This window comes from Alligator mississippiensis, chromosome 1, assembly GCF_030867095.1.
Source record: "Alligator mississippiensis isolate rAllMis1 chromosome 1, rAllMis1, whole genome shotgun sequence".
In the NCBI taxonomy this organism is placed as follows: Eukaryota; Metazoa; Chordata; order Crocodylia; family Alligatoridae; genus Alligator; species Alligator mississippiensis.
The window spans coordinates 484,561,565-484,580,398 of record NC_081824.1 but is presented as its reverse complement, the minus strand read 5'-3'; the positions used below and the strand labels follow the sequence as shown (position 1 = coordinate 484,580,398).

Here is an 18,834-nt window from a genome sequence, read left to right as displayed (position 1 = left end):
TTTGCAAATCCATCAGGCTAAAGGCTCTCAAGGGAACCCCCCCCCTACCCCAGCCCCAAAACAATGTGTAGGCAAAACTAGGGCTTCCATTGGGACACTTATGTTCCTGTACACCAATGCCAGGAGCCTGGGGAACAAAGAGGAGGAAATGGTCCTCCTGCTAAACTAGAATGACTACAAGCTCATAGGGATTAGGGAGACCTGGTGGGACTCCACCTATGACTGGGCTACAGGTATAGATGACTATACCTTGTACAGGAGAGATTGTGTAGACAAAAAGGGTGGGAGTATAGCTCTCCATGTCAAGGAAAGCTGCACATCCCTGCAAGCTGACATTAGCTAGTATTGGCAATGGGGGATAATCTAATCAGTGACCTAATGATCGAAGGGAAACTGGAAGACAGCAACCATAAGCTGATCACCTTCACTATCCACTGTAAAGCTGGCAAGTCAGTCAGCAATGCAGAAGGACTCGACTTCAGGAAAGCTGACTTTGAGAAGCTCAGGATGCTTGTTGCAAGGTCCTAAGGGACCACGACCCAAAGGGGAGGGGAGTTCAGGATGAGTGGTTGCTCCTCAAGGGAGCAATCCTGGCAGCACAAGCAATGTCTATCCCATCTCGGAGGATAGGCAGCAAAAGGGCACAGCAGCCCCCTTGGCTCTGCAGGGATCTTGTTCACCTCCTGCATCTAAAAAGAAAGACCTATAAAGGATGGAAGATTGGGACCACCCAAAGTAGGACTATTCTGAACTGGTAAGTGCTAGGGTAATGATTTGGATGGTGGGGTAACGATATAAATTCTGGGGGGGCTGAGTGTGCAGCTGAATGAAGGCTTTTTCCTGGGTCTCAGCAAAAGGCTGCTGGTCACAAGGCTAGCTGATATATTAAAAGCAGATAACTTTGCAAATGCTTAAGCAAGCAGTTTCCTAACAAAAAGATAGTATGTAAAATGTATGATTGGCTATGTAAGAACAAAATGCAACCCACAAGCTGTTATCAGGAGATAAAGCAGAAGGAAAAAATTGGATATAGTACTAAAACCAGCAAAGAACAAGAAAGAACCAGCAAGTGACCGAGAGGACCCTGTTCATGGTCTTACCCATGCACGCTTAGCAGAGGGGCATGTAAATGAAGGAAATGCATAGGCAATACCATATGAATGAAGTAAACAGAGGTGGAGCTTGCGATGGGAGGAGAAATAGGTAGAACCAGAGGTGGTACAAGGCAGGGTAAAGGTCAACATGCATGACCCAAGGTGGATAAATATTGGAAAGAACTGTTGTTCAGGGTGGCTGCCCATACTCTATCAGGGAGGGAGCTAGTCGGAAGCTGTGTGCATTTTGAATAAAGCTGTTGCAAGCAATGTGTGCGGGTGTTTGCTCCCTGCTCTGCTCTGGCCAATGAGGAACAGGATCCATGGGCAATTGGACTGTCGTGTCCCTAGTCGTTGGGCGCCGCATGGAGTTGGGGTCTCACAGTAAGGACCTGTAGGGAGCGAACCAGGAAAGCCAAGGCTGTGACTGAACTCCAACTGGCTACTTGTATCAAGGGTAACCCTGCTAAACCAAATGGGACAACTGACAACCCACACCCAGGAAATAGCCAACCTCCCTAATGGGTATTTTGCATCGTTTTTTCACCAGCCTCAAGGGACAGCCCCGCTCAATACAGTATGGGACGAAAAGGGTGAGAGAGAATTGTTACCCTTCATCAATGTAGACCATAGTAGTGATAGCCTTGATGACCGGACCCCACAGTATTTTGGGGCTTCACAGGGATCTTTGGCTTAGGTAAAAGAAACGTTGCTGCAGAGCAACTGGGGAAGGGGAAGCAGAGAAGGAAAAAGTCACCCACTTACCACCAGCTTGAAAGTTATAAAAGTTATTTATTGCTAAGTATATGAATAAGAGCCATGCAAGGAAAAACAAAGACAATTACAATATTCCTCTGGTTCAATTGAGTATTCAGGGAAACCTAACTCCAGCTTAACTAATAAAATTGAGGTTCAGAAAGCAATGCCCAGAGAGAAAAAGAGAAAGCGAGAGGGAGAGAGAGCTGGGATATGACCACTCCAAGGCACTCAGGTGTTTTGTTCACAGGCAAAGTTCCCAGTATGGTCATTAAAGGTTAAACAGGTGATGGAAAGAGACTGTTTCTCCCAGATTCAGAGAACAACAGCAGATGATGTCAGAGAGATTTCTCCCTCTTGAATCACACTATTTGCTGCTTTACAGCTTTCTTATACCCTTAGTCCAGCCTCTTCAAAGCATTCTTTTAATTGTGTCAATCAAAAGGGTCCCAAGCCGTTGCTGACAGGGAAACTCCTGTTATATAAACAGTTTCATTTAAATGAACTACCTTTTCCAGTGACAAGGGGTTATCTGGTTTGCAGCATCTCAAGAAACTGATTAACAACCAGGAAAAACACAACACTTTAAGAAGTAACCAGACACCTAGGAGCCAGCTTGAAATGATTATAACTATAGAAGATATAGTGGAAGGGATGCTGCATTGTTTCCCATAGACCCCGACTCCATGCAGTGCCCAATGACTAGGAAGACAACAATTCAGTTGCTCATGGGTCCTGGTACTCCTTAGCCAGAGCAGACAGGGAGCACACACCAGCCCACATTGCTCACAACACCTTTATTCAGCATGGAGACAGCTTCAGACTAGTTCCCCAAAATGACAAGTCGGGGAGCCGCCCTGAACAACAGTTCTCGCCAACATTTACTTCATAGACATTAGGGCTGGAAGGGACCTCAGAAGATCGTCGAGTCCAGCCCCTGCCCCAGGAGCAGGAAGTCAGCTGGGGTCACAGGATCCCAGCAAGATAAATATCCAAATGTCTCTTGAAGGCATTCGAAGTAGGTGCTTGAACCGCCTCCGGCAGCAGTCTATTCCAAACCTGGAGGGCTTGGACAGTGAAGAAGTTCTTCCTAATTGTGGCAAAGTGGGGGTCCCCGCCTAACCAGTGCTAGGTTCCCCACTTGCCTTTGAGCACGCCCCCACCACCTGACTCTCCTGCCACTGCTTGTTCTTAATTAATTAGGATGTTAATTAAGGTGGGAAGCTGCCCATTCATGCCCCAATGCCAGGGGGAGCTATCTGCGGCTCTTTACCTCCCCTACACCACAGCCCATGCCTAGCAGATAGCATCCATATGTTGATCGCACCAGCCTCACACCGGGCCCCAGAATCCTCAAGTTTGGACCCTTCTAAGATCCCTGCCTTCCAGTAGCATCCCCTGCCTTCATTCAGGCTGCCTAGATCCCTGAAACTGTTTCCCCGCTCAGGCACGGTCCCCCCAGGACCTTTGGCTCCACAGGCTCCACACCACCCCCTCACATGGGGCCACAGGGCTTCCCTCCCTGGTGGACTCTGGTGGCCATAGCCATGCCTGGCCCCAGCTGCCTCCAGTGTTATGCAAACCCACCCGAAGGTGAGGGGTAGGGTTAAGGCACCCCTAGCCACCTTTCACATGGGTGATAACTAGCCTGGCATTTTATGAGGGCTCCCATGCCACTGAGAGCCCACCAGGCCGCTCATTCCCGGCAGGGTGCAGTTTTAGGTCATGCCCACGACCAGGAGCCTCCTAGCCATCCCCTACAGCTCCTTCCTTGCCTGCAGGATGTTCCAAAAAGCCTCACAGCCAGGTGATGTTGCTGCCTCCTCTACCAGCAGGGAACTGATCTGGTTATAAAGGCAGCCAGGGATCTAAAATGGCTGTTGCAATCAGGCACCTGCTGGCACCACACGTATGTCCATCCTGAAAGGTTCGAGCAGGAGTTTGTCACGATCCAACCTTGTCATCCCTTGGGGCGCTCTGGTGAACAGACATTCCCCCAGATCCTGGTGAACACCCTGATAAACTTATAGGTGGCCACCAGATCACCCCTAAGCCTGCACTTTTCCAGGCTGAAGAGTCCAATAGCTCTCAGCCTGTCATCGTAAGGTCTGCTTTCCTGACCTCTGATCATGTGCGTGGCTCTTCTCTGCACTCTGTCAAGTTTCTCCACATCCTTTTTGAACTGTGGAGCTCAAAACTGGATGCAGTACTCCAGCTGTGGCCTCACCACGGCCGAGTACAATGAAATAATGATCTCCTGGGATTTACTTGAAAAGCACCTGTGGATGCAAGCAAGCTTTTTGCTTGCTTTACTAGCAGCAGTATCACATTGCAGGCTCACGTTCATCTTGTGGTCAATCATTATTCCCCCCTCGCAAGTCCCTTTCGTGTGTAGTGCTAGCCAGCATAGCACTGCCGAGTCTATAAGGATGCTGCAGGTTTTTCCTCCCAAGGTGGAGAACCTTGCATTTTTTTGGTGTTATACACCATCAGGTTCTCATCCACCCATTCCTGAGCCTGTCAAGGTCAGCCTGGAATGCCCTCCTGTCCTCAGGTGTGGACACTTTACCTCAATTGGCATCATCGGCAAACTTGGCCAGTCCACTTCTGATGCCAGTGTCCACATCATTAATGAAGATGTTAAATAGTATAGGCCCCAGGACAGAGCCTTGGGGGACCCCACTGGTCACAGGGCACCACAACAATTGTCTTCCATCAACCACCACCCCCTGGCTCCGACCACGCAGCCAATTCCCCAGCCAGCAGATTATGGTGTGGCCGAGGCCACACTTAGCCAGTTTTACTAAGAGATGATCATGGGACACCAGGTCAAAGGCTTTTTTAAAGTCAAGATATACAACATCAATCTCTTCTCCTTTGTCCTGGTGATAGGTCACCTGGTCATAGAAGGAAATGAGATTGGTCAAGCAGGACCTACTTGCAACAAACACATGCTGGTGATCCCTCAGGATGTTGCCGTCGGCCAGTCTGTTAAGGATGGCCTCTTTGATAATCTTTTCTAAGACCTTCCCCAAGATAGAGGTCAGGCTGATGGGCCTATGGTTTGCCAGATCCACTTTCCTCCCTTTCTTGAAGATAGGCACCACATTGGTCTTCTTCCAATCATTGGGCACTTCACCAGAGTGTCAGGAGTTCTTGAAGACCCATGCCAGGGGCTGAGCTATGATGTTAGCCAGCTCTTTGAGTACCCTGGTGTGTAAACTGTCAGGGCAGGCTGACTTGAAGGTGTCGAGCCTCTCAAGGTGTTCCTTCACAAGGTCAGCATTGATAGGGGGTAAGAAATCTCCCTCATCCATGCCTCCCTGTCCCGTAACGGGCAGGGGTGTCCCATGGGACTGGTGAAAGATCCTTTTGGCCAGTTGGCTTTTTCCGGGGTGCTGGTTGTCAGTTGTCCCATCTGGTTCAGCAGGGGTCCAATGTTGTCCTTGCTTTTCCTCCAGCTCCCCACATATCTTAAAAAAGGACTTTTTATTGTCCTTGATACTTGTATGTAGTTTGAGTTCCGTCGCAGCCTTGGCTTTCCTGGTTCACTCCCTGCAGGTCAGGACCAGAGCAGACTATTCCTCCTTGGAGGTGGATCCAGTACGCCATCCTTTGTAGGTCTGTCTTTTTAGATGCAGAGGGTCTGCTAGTTCCCTGGAGAGCCAAGGGGAATGCTGTGCCCTTTTATTGCCTTTCCTCTGAGTTGGGATAGACTTTGCTTGTGCATCCAAGATCACTCCTTTGAAGAGCAACCACCCATCCTTAACTCTCCTCCCCTTTGGGTTGTGGCCCTTCAGGGCCTCCCTGACAAACCTCCTGAGCTTGTCAAAGTCAGCTTTCCTGAAGTCAAGGTCTTCTGTATTGCTGACTGACTTGCCAGCTTTATGGCAGATGGTGAAGGTGATCAGTTCATGGTCACTCTTGCCCAGCTTCCCTTCAATCATTAGGTCACTGATTAAGTTGTCCCCCATTGCCAGAACCAGATCGAGCAGCACTTTACCTCTCATTGGTCTGTAGACTTCTTGCATCAGATAGAGCTCATCCATGCATGATAGAAAGCTTTGTGACCACCCGGATTTGGCCGTGCGCTCTTTCCACAAGATGTCTGGGTAGTTGAAGTCTCCCACGACAACCATGCACTGGGAGCATGTGGCCTCAGCCAATTCCCTGGCGAACTCCTGGTCAATCTCTTGATCCTGGGTTGGAGGTTTATATTAGACTCCCACCATTGTGTCCCCTGTGCCATGTTCCCCATGGATTTTAACCCAGAGGGTCTCCAGTTGTCCACCTTGGGTGCCAATGTTGGCTTGCAACGTCACGTAACTCTCCTTGACAGAGAGAGCTACAACCCCACCCCTTTTGTCCACTCGATCCCTCTTGTACAGGGTATATCCATCTATACCTGTGGTCCAGTCATGGCTGCCATCCCAGCAGGTCTCCGTTATCCCTATGACATCATAGTTGTTTGTGTTAAGCAGGAGGACAAGTTCCTCCTGTTTATTTCCCAAGCTCCTGGCATTTGTGTTAAGGTGGGCAAGTGTCCCTCTGGGGTCCCTTGTCTTGCCCACAGCTCGCTGTAGGGCTGGGCAGGGGTGGACTCCCTTAAGTGCCTTGGCCCGCTGGCTTTGCAAGGGTTGCTCAGCAAGCCAGCAGTGGCGGTATTCCCCCCATCCCCCAGCAGACTCAGTTTAAACCCCAGTGGAGCAGGTCCACCAGTCTGGCTGAGAAGACCCTCCTCCCCAGCAGAGAGAGGTGGAGGCTGTCCCTTCCCAGCAGTCAACTGCCTCTCTCACCAAAGAGTGGACTGTGATCATGGAAGCCAAAGCCTTCGTGATGACACCAGCACCACAGTCTTTGGTTCACTATCTCAATCCTCCTCTCCCTCCTCTGCCCGTAGCCTAAGACTAGGAGGATCAAAGAAAACACCACCTGTGCCCCCAGACTCTTTAGCCCCGCTCCCAAATCGCTGTAGCACTTCATGACCCAGCTGGGAGCACTCCAAGCCATATCATTTGTGCCCACATGGATAAAGATTTATACACCTTGGTTCATACACATGGACATTTATTCTGCCCTCGTCCCTCCTATGGTTCCACCCATTTCTCCTCCTATCTCAAGCTCCACCTTTGCTTACTGTTTGCTTCCTTAGTATGGAATTGCCTAGGCATTTCATTCATTTGCATGCCTCTCTGATAAGAGAGCATGCGTAAGATTTTGACCCCCAACTTCTTTCGGGCACTTGCATTTCTCACTGGCTCTTGCTGGTTTTCTTGCTGACTTCCACATCTCCAAGGCTGTATCTCTGCTTTTGTCTCCTGGCACTAGTTGCTTAAAACATCATGCACTTTGCACCCTACCCCCACTGTTAAAAATCCACTTACTTAAGCATTACCTAAGTTAGTTGCTTTTAATATATCAGCTAGCCTTGTAACTAACAGCTTTTGCTGAGGTTACCTTTTAGTATATCATCCAGTCTTGTGACCAAAAGCTTTTGCTGAGACACAGGAAAAAGCCTTCATTTAGCTGCACACTCAGTACTCCCCAAAATTCATATCGTTACCCCAACATCCAAAATCCATATTGTTACCCTAACAGTTTCTTCTCAGATGGCCTAGCTATGCTTGCACTGTGAAGTCAGCATCAGTGTTTTGTATTTTCCCTGTTGTGAATAAGCTTCAGCTTAGCATGACTTTCAGACCTTACTGTAGTCTTTTAACAGACTTAAGGGGATTGATTACTTGGAGTGTTCAGAAACGTGGTGGGGAGGACTTCCACCAGTCATCCCGGGACAACTATAACAGCATTTGTGGTCAGGGCTCCAACGGTCTGGATTTTGTGATGAACCCTGAACCATTGTTCAAATGTCACCCATACCCACTCTGACTCAGTCTCTTGCCTCAGCATTCCCAAACCCAGCAACCGAGTTTTAGTCAATCAAGTTTAAATAGGCTTCCTGTGACAGGGGTGCATCCTTGAGGCTGTCTAACAGAGGCCTGACTCTCAGTCTCTGGGCTACCCACCCACCTATCCTTCCTGCCATGCCTTGATGGCAATATAATTGTGATGTTACTCAGGTGGGAAGCTGCCCATTTAATACTCCAATGCTAGGGGTCACTGTCCACTGCTCCAAACCTCCTCTGCATGGTGGCCCATGCCTCGCAGATGATACCAATGTTAAACTGCATCCTAGGGCATTGTGTCAGCTCATTCTGTTGCTGTGCCTCTTGGCACTGGGGTCTTCCCCCTGTCTCTGCAACACCTGGTGCTGTGCCCCCTGGTGCTGAGGTCCAATCACCCTCTCTCTCCATGCACTGGTGTCCCATCACCCTCTGTGTATGCACCCCCCGGTGCCTCGGCTATTGGGGGTATTAAATGGGCAGCCCCCACCTGAGTAACATCATCAATATTGTTCCATCAAGGTGTGGCAGGAGAGATACGTGGGTGGGTAGCCCCGACACAGAGGGTCAGACCTCCATTAGACAGGCTCAGGGATGGACCCCTGTCACAATGGTGCATTGGCAGCGACACTTCCTATGGCAGTGTGTAACTGGAGACAGTGAGAAACCCGAACACAAGACAGAATCCTTGGGCCCAAAGAGAAATCAGGAAAAGAGACATTGGGATTAGCCTCGGAGCTGAGGATGCAGCAAAAGATATTAGAGCTAATGGGACAGGCAGTACAGGGATTGCAAGATGAAATAGTAAGACACCAGTTACTACTAGAGACGGTGGCCAAAGCCTTGTAAACCCAACAAACAATGCCAGAAGGGGTTTGTGGCTATGGAGCAAGGGTTGACCCTTAAACGAGAGAAGAACAACCTCCACTCATGACAGGCGTGAGAATAGAAGGACAGTGGGTGTGGGCTGTGTTAGACACAGGGTCATCCTAGATGGTAGTGCAGAGAGACACGTTACCAAGAAAAGAGAGAGAGGTAATCGATCAGATATCCTCTCGATGTTGGTGCAGGGAGTTCCTACAGAATGACAGAGTGTGGGTCACTTTGCATGTGGGCGATAAACCCCACCAGATACTAGTAGGGGCAAGGGAGCACTCACCCTATCCACTGATGACAGGTTATGACTGGCCAGAGTTATTGACAGTGGTAGTTTGGAAAAGACAGAATGAAGAGATGAGAAAGCCCTCCCATGGCCACACCCGTCAGGAGAGAGAAACCAGAAAGAGAGACAGTTTGGAAGATTTTGGTCTTGGATATGACCTAAAACTATACCCTGCTGGGGATGGGTGGCCTGGTGGGGCTCCTGGTGGTGTGGGAGTCCCCAGGAAATGCCAGGCCACTTACCAACCCAGCAAAAGGCACCTCATAACCACAGCCCAGCACCCATGGTTGAAGGGTTCATCGTGGAGAGTGAACTTCTCCCACACAAGGAAGAGGAAAAGCAGGAGATAGACATCGCCCAACTATGTGACGAAGGCCATTTTTGATTGGCGCAGAGCCAGGAGGAAGGTTTCCGGTATGCCTTTCAGGAACATCTGGCTCAACGCAACAGTGGAATATTGCATCTGGAGGTGATGAAGACAACCTGAAGAGTCGAGGTGAGGCATGATCTCCTCTATAGAGTTGAGCAGTGGAAAACCAAGGGAGAGGAGACAGTACAGCTGCTGGTACCCTGGTGCTACAGGAGGGCCCTATTGAAGGTCGCCCATGAACTCCCTATGGGTCGACACCTGGAGAGGGTCAAAATGGAAGCCCATATTCATGAAAGAATTTTTTTGGATGGGATTACTATGCGAAGTAGCGAATTACTGTGCTTCGTGCCCCGCAGGCCATAGAGCGACCCCTAATCATCCGTTTGAACGGGTGGCAGTAGATATCATTGGGCCACTGCCCAGAAGTGGTGCTGGGCACCAATATAGCTTAGTGTTACTAGACTATGCCATAAGATATCCTGAGGCTGTGCCAATGCGAACAGTGTCAGCCCCAAGGGTGGCAGGAAAACTGCTAAAAATATTTGCCAGGGTGGGAGTCCCTAAAGAGCTGTTGATGGATCAAGGGACAAATTTTATATCCTAAGTGTTTGAGGGGGTGAGTAAGACCATTGGGAATTAGACACCTAAAGACTGCCATTTACCACCCACAAACCGACGGGCTAGTGGAGCGATGTAACAGAACATTTAAACATATGCTAAAAAGTGTTGTGGTAGAGAGCGCACAAATATAGGACCGCATGTTGCTGCCTTTGTTATTTGCGGTATGAGAAGCTCCCCAAGCCTCAACAGGATTTTTCCCCTTCAAAGTGTTGTATGGACATCAACCGCAGGGACTACTAGATTGGATTAAAGAAGGCTGGGAAGAACAGCAAAGGAAAGATAAGAATTGGATCCAATACGTGGTATAGTTAAGGGAGCACCTAGAGGTGGTGAGGAGAGAAGCTTTAAGAAAATATGAGCAAAGCCCAAAAGAGACAAGTAACCCATTATAACAGAAGAGCTCATGACAGGAAATTCAAGGTGGGGTTCAGAGTGTTAATTTTGTTACCCGACCAGGAGAGTACACTACCTGCACAACGGCAGGGACCTTACAAAGTTATACATCAAGTGGGACCCATAGACTTTGAGATACACTAGCCAGATAAGAAGAAAAAACAAGATTATCATGTCCACATTTTGAAGATGTGGCAAGAACAAGAGGATTCCAAGGTCTGGAATAGACTGCCACTAGAGGTAGATCAAGAACCTACTTAGAACACCTTCAAGAGACATTTGGATGTTTATCCAAGAGAGTCGTAGTGGATGGGTGGGTCTGTATCAACCTGGAAGGATGTGGGCAGTGGGGTCCCGCAGGGCTCGGTCCTTGGACCGAAACTATTCAATGTCTTCATCAGCGACTTGGATGAGGGAGTGAAGTGTACTCTATCCAAGTTTCCAGATGACACAAAGCTATGGGGAGAAGTGGACACGCCGGAGGGCAGGGAACAGCTGCAAGCAGACCTGGACAGGTTGGACAAGTGGGCAGAAAAGAACAGAATGCAATTCAACAAGGAGAAATGCAAAGTGATGCACCTAGGGAGGAAAAATGTCCAGTATACCTATACCTACTGCCTAGGGAATGACCTGCTTGGTGGCACGGAAGCGGAAAGGGATCTTGGAGTCCTAGTGGACCCCAAGATGAACATGAGTAGTCAGTGTGACGAAGCCATCAGAAAAGCCAATGGCACTTTATCATGCATCGGCAGATACATGACGAACAGATCCAAGGAGGTGATACTTCTCCTCTATCGGGAGCTGGTCAGATCGCAGTTAGAGTACTGCATGCAGTTTTGGGCGCCGCACTTCAAGAGAGATGCAGATAACCTGGAGAGTGTCCAGTGAAGGGCTACTCGTATGGTTAAGGGCTTGCAGGCCAAGCCCTACGAGGAGAGACTGGGGCACCTGGACCTCTTCAGCCTCCGCAAGAGAAGGTTGAGAGGCAACCTTGTGGCTGCCTATAAGTTCATCACGGGGGCACAGAAGGGAATTGGTGAGGTTTTATTCATCAAGGCGCCCCCGGGCGTTACAAGAAATAATGGCCACAAGCTAGCAGAGAGCAGATTTAGACTGGACACTAGGAAGAACTTCTTCACAGTTAGAGTGGCCAAGGTCTGGACTGGGCTCCCAAGGGAGGTGGTGCTCTCCCTTACCCTGGGGGTCTTCAAGAAGAGGTTGGATAGGCATGTAGCCGGGGTCATCTAGACCCAGCACTCTTTCCTGCCTATGCATGGGGTCAGACTCGATCGATTGAGGTCCCTTCCGACCCTAACATCTATGAATCTATGAAGCTTACTAGGATCCTATGACCCCTGCTGACTTCGTGCCCCTGGGGCAGAGGACTGGACTCGATGATCTTCCAAGGTCCCTTCCAGCCCTAATATCTATGAAATCTATGAAATATCTGTGACATCTGAAACTGAACAAATTCATGCTCAGGGGCAACCAGCACGGTTTCATTAGGGGCAGGTCATGTCAGACCAACCTGATTGCCTTTCACGATCAGGTCACAAAAGCATTGGAGGCAGGTGTCGCTGTGGATGTAGTCTTTCTGGACTTCAGCAAGGCCTTCGACACTGTCTGCCACCCCATCCTCATTCAAAAACTAGGTGACTGTGGCATTGATGCCTACATAGTCAGATGGATTGCAAATTGGCTGAGGGGTTGTACTCAGAGGGTGGTGGTGGGCAGGTCATAATCGACCTGGGGGGAAGTGGGCAGCGGAGTCCCCCAGGGCTCGGTCTTTGGGCCCGCGCTGTTCAATATCTTTATTAGCAATTTGGACGATGGGGTGAAAAGCAACCTGTTCAAATTTGCTGATGATACCAAAATTTGGGGTGAGGTGGGCACACTAGTAGGGAGGGAAAGACTGCAGCAAGACCTGGATAGGTTGAGGGTGGGCTAACAAAAACAGGATATGTTTCAATACGGACAAGAGCAGGGTGCTGCACTTGGGCAGTAGTAACTGGCAGCACACTTATAAGATGGGAAACTCCCTTCTCGAAAAGGGATCTTGGAGTCATCACTGACTCCAAGATGAACATGGGCCGACAATGCGAGGTCATGGTCGGCAGGGCCAACTGGACCTTATTGTGCAACCACAGGTGCATCTCAAGAAGGGCCAAGGAGGTGATCCTCCCCCTCTACGCGACACTGGTCAGGCCGCAGCTGGAGTACTGTGTCCAGTTCTGGGCACCCCACTTGAAGAGGGATGTGGACAACATGGTATTCAAGGCCTTAGATGATTCGCTCGCTGCTCCAAAGCGCTCCATAATCATCGCTCGCCTGCGTGCTGCCTCTTCCTTTAAACTCAGCACCTTTCTCCTCTCCACCTCCCCCATTGCTCCGCCTCAAGCAAAAGGGCAGGGCTCACATTCAGGATCAAGATGTCTCCCCTGCCCTGGGTAGCCCGCCTACGTGGTCACAGCTCTTCCCCTGCAGGTCGTTTTGAGCCCTTTGTTGCAGTCTGGTTTTCTAATAAAATGTTTTTAAGGAAAAAAAAAAAAACCAAAAAAACCCACTGCCATAGAGATGATGTTCCAGAGGACACAGCAGGTCATGAAGGAGTCAAGGAGGGACAGCACAGAGGACAAAACAGCGGGGATGTAGCTCTAAGAAGGGATCTACCATCCATGGGGCAAAGGAGGGGAGGGCTTCCCTTAGTCACTGCACCATTCCTCTTGCCCTCCAGTCTCCCTGTGCCCTGCAGCCCTCCGCACCCTCCTGCTCTCTCCATCCAGGGGAGCTGGCAAGGGCACTCATGGGCAGTGGCAGCAACACCAGGCCCTTCAGCAGCCTCCCCATGTCCCACCCCAGCCCCTCTGCCAAAGGCTTTGCTCCCCACTGCTGCCTTTACTCATAGCCAGGCCTGCACAGTAGTCTCATGTCCTGCTCCTGTCCCAGGAGAACAGAGTCCTGCAACTTCCTCCAGTGGAAAGGCTCGGCTATGTGGGCTCTTGTCTCTGACCTCTGCCCACAGCATCTGGTCCTGGGGTCTCTGGCTCATGCCCGCCTTGCTTGCTGCCTGCCTTCGGAGGAGCCACAAGCAGCTATCTCAGCAGAAGCACATGTGTGCAGCCCACCTACCTCTGTGTGAACGTGCTCCCCTTCCTTCCACACACTGGAACAGCACAGGGACTCCCAGGGAGGGAGGTCTCCCCTCCCTGCAATCCTCCCTCTCTTGAGGAAGCAGTAGTAGGGCCAGACTCCCTGAAAGGGGGCAGTTACCTGACGGATACGGGGGTGATTTGGGCATCTGTGCAGCAGTATATGTCCCAAGGATTATTATGGAGTCAAATGGCTGTGGCACTTTCAGGAAGGCCTCAGTACTCTGAGTGGGAGATTACAATGTGCTACATTTCACCAGGAGAATATTTTTATACTTTCCCCACCCTTCCAGGGGGGAAGGTAGGACCTGCCACCAGCTGCACCTCCTTCACCTCTCCTAAAACACTGCACTCACGTAAGGGACTCTACTACCTCCTGCCCAGGGTTCATTCAACACGGCAGGGTCCTGGATGCACAGCGGGACAGGGCAGTGGAGCCCTGAGTGGGACCAACTCCTGCTCCTGAGGCTTAGGAACAAGCTCTGCGTAACAGTGAATCTTCTGAAAGACAAGGGTCTGGGAAGTGGGAAAGAGATCTGCCCTGGAAAGGGTTGAGGATTCCCACAGCACAGCTCTGCAGAGTACACAGACACCAACCACAAGGTACCATGTTCAGTTCAGGAGCTTTGCTAGCAGGGATGTCAGGAGAGAATGCAAAAAAGGGAGGGAGGGAAGAGTGTCAGGGTGACAGTATTTGGATCTTGGGGAGCATTGGATTTGCAGCTGAATAAAAGGCTTAGCAAAGCTGCTGACCAAAAAGCTGAATGGTATGTTAAAAGTAACACTGCAAGACACTTAGGCAAGCATTTTCCTCACGATACAGTACTGTTCTACGATATATAGCTCACTGTGTACAAGAAACAAGATGTAGACCTCTAGCTATCATGAGGAGATAAAGCACAAGCAAGACCTTGGAGATGGTGAAGACATCAGCAAGAAACTTCAAGTGATGGAGAGAAGCAGAGGTCAGGGTTTTAAGCATGCGCTCATAGCAAAAAGACATGTAAATGAGTGACATGCAAAGGCAACTGCATGCTAATGAAGTAAGCAGTAGACAAAGGTGGAGCTTAAGATGGGAAGGACTAAGGGTGGAGCAAAGGTGGGGTAAATGTTAATGAGTAAAAATCAAGGTATATAGATATGAAAAGAGATAATGTTCACTGCAGCTCCCCAATTTGTTGAAGCTGGCCCAAAGATCTCTCCACTTTGAATAAAGCTGTTGACGAGCAATGCGTGCATCGATCCATTTTCTCCCTACTTGCTGGGCATCGCATAGAGGCAGGGTCTAACAAAGAGCAGGTACCAAGTGCTGCACAGGTCTGCAGAGGCTGAAAAGCAAAACAGGTAAAAAAGGCTAATAGGGTGGCAGTAGCAGCTCCTGGCAGACCCCACTGGGCATGGGCAGGTCTGGGAGAGGGCTGATGTGCTGGTGAGGAAAGGCGAGGTCAGGGAGGAAGGTAGGGAATGCTTCCTCAGCCATAAATGAACTCCTCCCTGCAACTCAGGGGCTCATATGCCAGAAGCCCTGGAACAGGAGGAAGGAGAAAGCTGGGAGGCAGCCAAGGAAAGTCCCTGGGTGTCGTTTGAAGACAGTGGTCTGGGGGAGGTCACCCTATCATTAAGGCACTTCTTCCCCTGGGACTACTATCTGCTTTTAATTCATGATGGGGAATGCATAGGCTCCAAGCCTGATACAAAGATCATCTCCTCATCACATGGAGAAGACGCAGCAAACACTATCTGGCACAGGGACACGTGGCTCAGGACCATACAACCCCCACCAACAAAAGAAGAGAGCGATGGCAGCAGAGAAGAGGACCAGACAAGTGGTATGGAGGACAGCCACAGTGACAACAGCAGCAGCAGTGGGTCCTCCAGTGGAAGCTGGAGTGACAATGAAGAAGAGACCAGTTGAGCAGAGTACCTGACCCCAGAAACGGGGCATGACTAGGTGTGAAGGGAGGGCTGGTTGGAGAGACCAGAAAGGACTGGGTGCATTGTGTGTGTTTTGCACGTGGCTTCAGACATTGTAATGGGTACGGGTGGCCAGCGGGCCTTTGTACGGGTGCTCAGGTGCACAGGAGTGTGGGTACAAGGGTGCAGGGTTTTTTTTTTTTCTGTAACAGGATCGGTTTAGATACATACAACCATATATAGAGAGAGAAATATATTTTTACAAAAAACAAATCTCATCTCCCCTTCGTTGGGGCTGATCTCTGCCTGAGGTGTTTCTTCTTACCCCTTCCCCACAATCAAAACTTGGGGGTGAGTGTCTGGGTTCTGGACTCCCACTGTGCCCTACAAGGGACAAAGCCTGGGGGAACTCTTTGTTCAGGTCACCAGCATGAGGGTGCTTGTCTGAATGCACCACTGGTGGGTGCTGAGCAGGCAGACATCTCCCAGGGCTTCCTGCACGGCTGGCAGAAATAGAGATGCTTCTGGGTGTGGATGTGCTGATACTGGGACAGGTGGGAGAGATGGGGGAAGCTTTTCCAATACTCAGAGCACCGATGTAGCTTCTCCCCTGTGTAGATGCACTGGTGTTCGGCACAGGCTGCCGGAGTAGGTGAAGCTCTGCCTCCACTAAGAGCAATGATGTGGCTTCTCCCCCTTTGTGGATGCACTGCTGCTGGGCCAGCTTGGAAGAGGGGGTGAAGCTCTTCCCACACTCATAGCACTGATCTGGCTTCTCCCTTTTGTGGATAAGCTGGTGCTGGGCCATATGGGAAGAGTGGGGGAAGCTATTCCCACACACAGAGCACTGATGTGGCTTGTCCCCTGTGTAGACATGCTGGGGCTAGGCCCACCTGAAGGACAGTGTGGAGCACTTCCCACATGCAGAGCACTAATGTGGCTACTTCCCTGTGTGGATCAGTTGATGCCGGGTCAGGTGGGAGGATCGGCTGAAGCTCTTCCCACACACAGAGCACTGATGTGGCTTCTCCCCTGTGTGGATGAGCTGGTGATGGGTCAGGTGGGAGGGTCGGGTGAAGCTCTTCCCACACTCAGAACAGCGATGTGGCTTCTCCCCTGTGTGGATGCGCTGGTGCTCAGATAGATGGGAGCATTGGGTGAATCTCTTCCCACAGACAGAGCAGTGATATGGCTTCTCCCCTGTGTGGATGAGCTGGTGCCGAGTCAGACAGGAGCGCTTGGTGAAGCTCTTCCCACACGCAGAGCACTGATGTGGCTTCTTTCCTGTGTGGATGAGCTGGTGCCGGGTCAGAACGGAGCGGTTGGTGAAGCTCTTCCCACACACAAAGCACTGATGTGGCTTCTCCCCTGTGTGGATGAGCTGGTGATGGGTCAGGTGGGAGGGTCGGGTGAAGCTCTTCCCACACTCAGAACAGCGATGTGTCTTCTCCCCTGTGTGGAGGCGGTGGTGCTCAGCTAGGTGGGAGGACTGGGTGAAGCTCTTCCCACACACAGAGCACTGAAATGGCTTCTCCCCTGTGTGGATATGCTGGTGCTGTTTCAGGCTGGAGATGTAGGTGAAGCTCTTCTGACACACAGAGCACTGATATGGCTTCTCCCCTGTGTGGATGCGCTGGTGCTGTGTCAGATTGGAGCGGTTGGTGAAGCTCTTCCCACATGCAGAGCACTGATGTGGCTTCTCCCCTGTGTGGATGCGCTGGTGCAGTGTCAGGCTGGAGATGTAGGTGAAGCTCTTCCCACACACAGAGCACTGATGTGGCTTCTTCCCTGTGTGGATGCGCTGGTGCTCAGCTAGGTGGGAGCGCTGGGTGAATCTCTTCCCACAGACAGAGCAGTGATATGGCTTCTCCCCTGTGTGGATGAGCTGGTGCCGAGTCAGACAGGAGCGGTTGGTGAAGCTCTTCCCACACGCAGAGCACTGATGTGGCTTCTCCCCTGTGTGGATGAGCTGGTGCCGGGTCAGACCGGAGCGGTTGGTGAAGCTCTTCCCACACACAGAGCACTGATGTGGCTTCTCCCCTGTGTGGATGAGCTGGTGATGGGTCAGGTGGGAGGGTCGGGTGAAGCTCTTCCCACACTCAGAACAGCGATGTTGCTTCTCCCCTGTGTGGAGGCGCTGGTGCTCAGCTAGGTGGGAGGACTGGGTGAAGCTCTTCCCACACACAGAGCACTGAAATGGCTTCTCCCCTGTGTGGATATGCTGGTGCTGTTTCAGGCTGGAGATGTAGGTGAAGCTCTTCTGACACACAGAGCACTGATATGGCTTCTCCCCTGTGTGGATGCGCTGGTGCTTGGTCAGGTTCCACGATTGGACGAAGCTCTTCCCACACACAGAGCAATGATGTGGCTTCTCCCCTGTGTGGATCAGCTGATGACGGACCAGGTCAGAGGACCAGGTGAAACTCTTCCCACACACAGAGCAAGGATGACGCTTCTCCCTTGTGTGCATGCACCTGTGCCTGGCCAGGCTGGAGGGCTGCCTGAAGCTCTTCCCACACCTTGTGCAGCCGTGTGGCTGCTGCCTCCTCTGCACAGAGAGGCTGGTCAAGCTCTTCCCACACTTGGTGCTAACATGGGGCTTCTCCCCAGCATGCTTTATCTTGTGCAGAGCCAAGACTGAGGGGCAGCTAAAACTTTTCCTGCACTCAGGGCAGGAGTGGGCTCTCCCCCTGCGCTTGGTGGTGGGCTCCTGCTTCCCTCTGAGGCCCCCCATACTGCCTTGCCTTGCATGCAGTGTCTCTCTCCAGTGGGCCTTTCCTTTCTGCCTCTTCTGGTGTCTCAGCACCACAAATTCATCCCTGGACCTTGGGCTGTTTTGGGCTTGTTTCCCTTCTTCACTCCAATGCCCAAATAGAGACGGGACCTTGTTCACTGCTACATTCTCCTGCTTTTGGAGCATCCCCTGACCCTTGTGCCATTGGTCTGTTGCTGGGGTCAGGGAATCCACCTCACCCATACTCCCCAGGGAAGCCCATGCTGGCTCCAGCTTTCCAGGCCCCTCCTCAGCAGCTGGCTCTTCAGTTCTGCTCAGCAACCAGGCATGTCCTGCATGGGAGGAAGAAACACCAGATTAGTCCCTGCCCTGCTGCCAAGGGGCAAGCACTGCTACTCCTTCTGCTGGGATGGGACTCAGAGCAGGACTGGACCTTGGCACTTGTGTTTCCTCAAGAAAACTAGGTGTTTCTGCCAAATTCCAAGTGCTGGGGGTAAGGCAGTGCCAGGTCTCTGTGCCAGTCTCATCTTCTCTACTCGGTGGGGTTAAGAGGCAGACTCTCAAGGTTTCTGGCCCAGCTCTCAGCCCCATCACCTCAGGCCCTGCTCCAACAAACACGTGGGACATGTGCGTTTGCACTGTACCTGAATGGCTTCATGTTTTAACAGGCTGAGGATGAGACCAGAGGGATCTGATCAAAGGAAAAATGAGGCTCTCAAAGGGCTGCTGTATCCCACAGCA

At 51.0% G+C, this 18,834-nt stretch overlaps 1 protein-coding gene across 1 annotated transcript; it reads right to left on the bottom strand.

Moving 5' to 3' along the window:
• Positions 1-15,081: 15,081 nt before the first annotated feature.
• On the bottom strand, positions 15,082-18,482 carry LOC132249279 (zinc finger protein 883-like). Its single transcript, XM_059723919.1, has one exon. The coding sequence runs from the start codon at positions 18,334-18,336 to the stop codon at positions 16,300-16,302; it is 2,037 nt and encodes a 678-aa protein (XP_059579902.1). The 5' UTR covers positions 18,337-18,482; the 3' UTR covers positions 15,082-16,299.
• Positions 18,483-18,834: the final 352 nt, after the last annotated feature.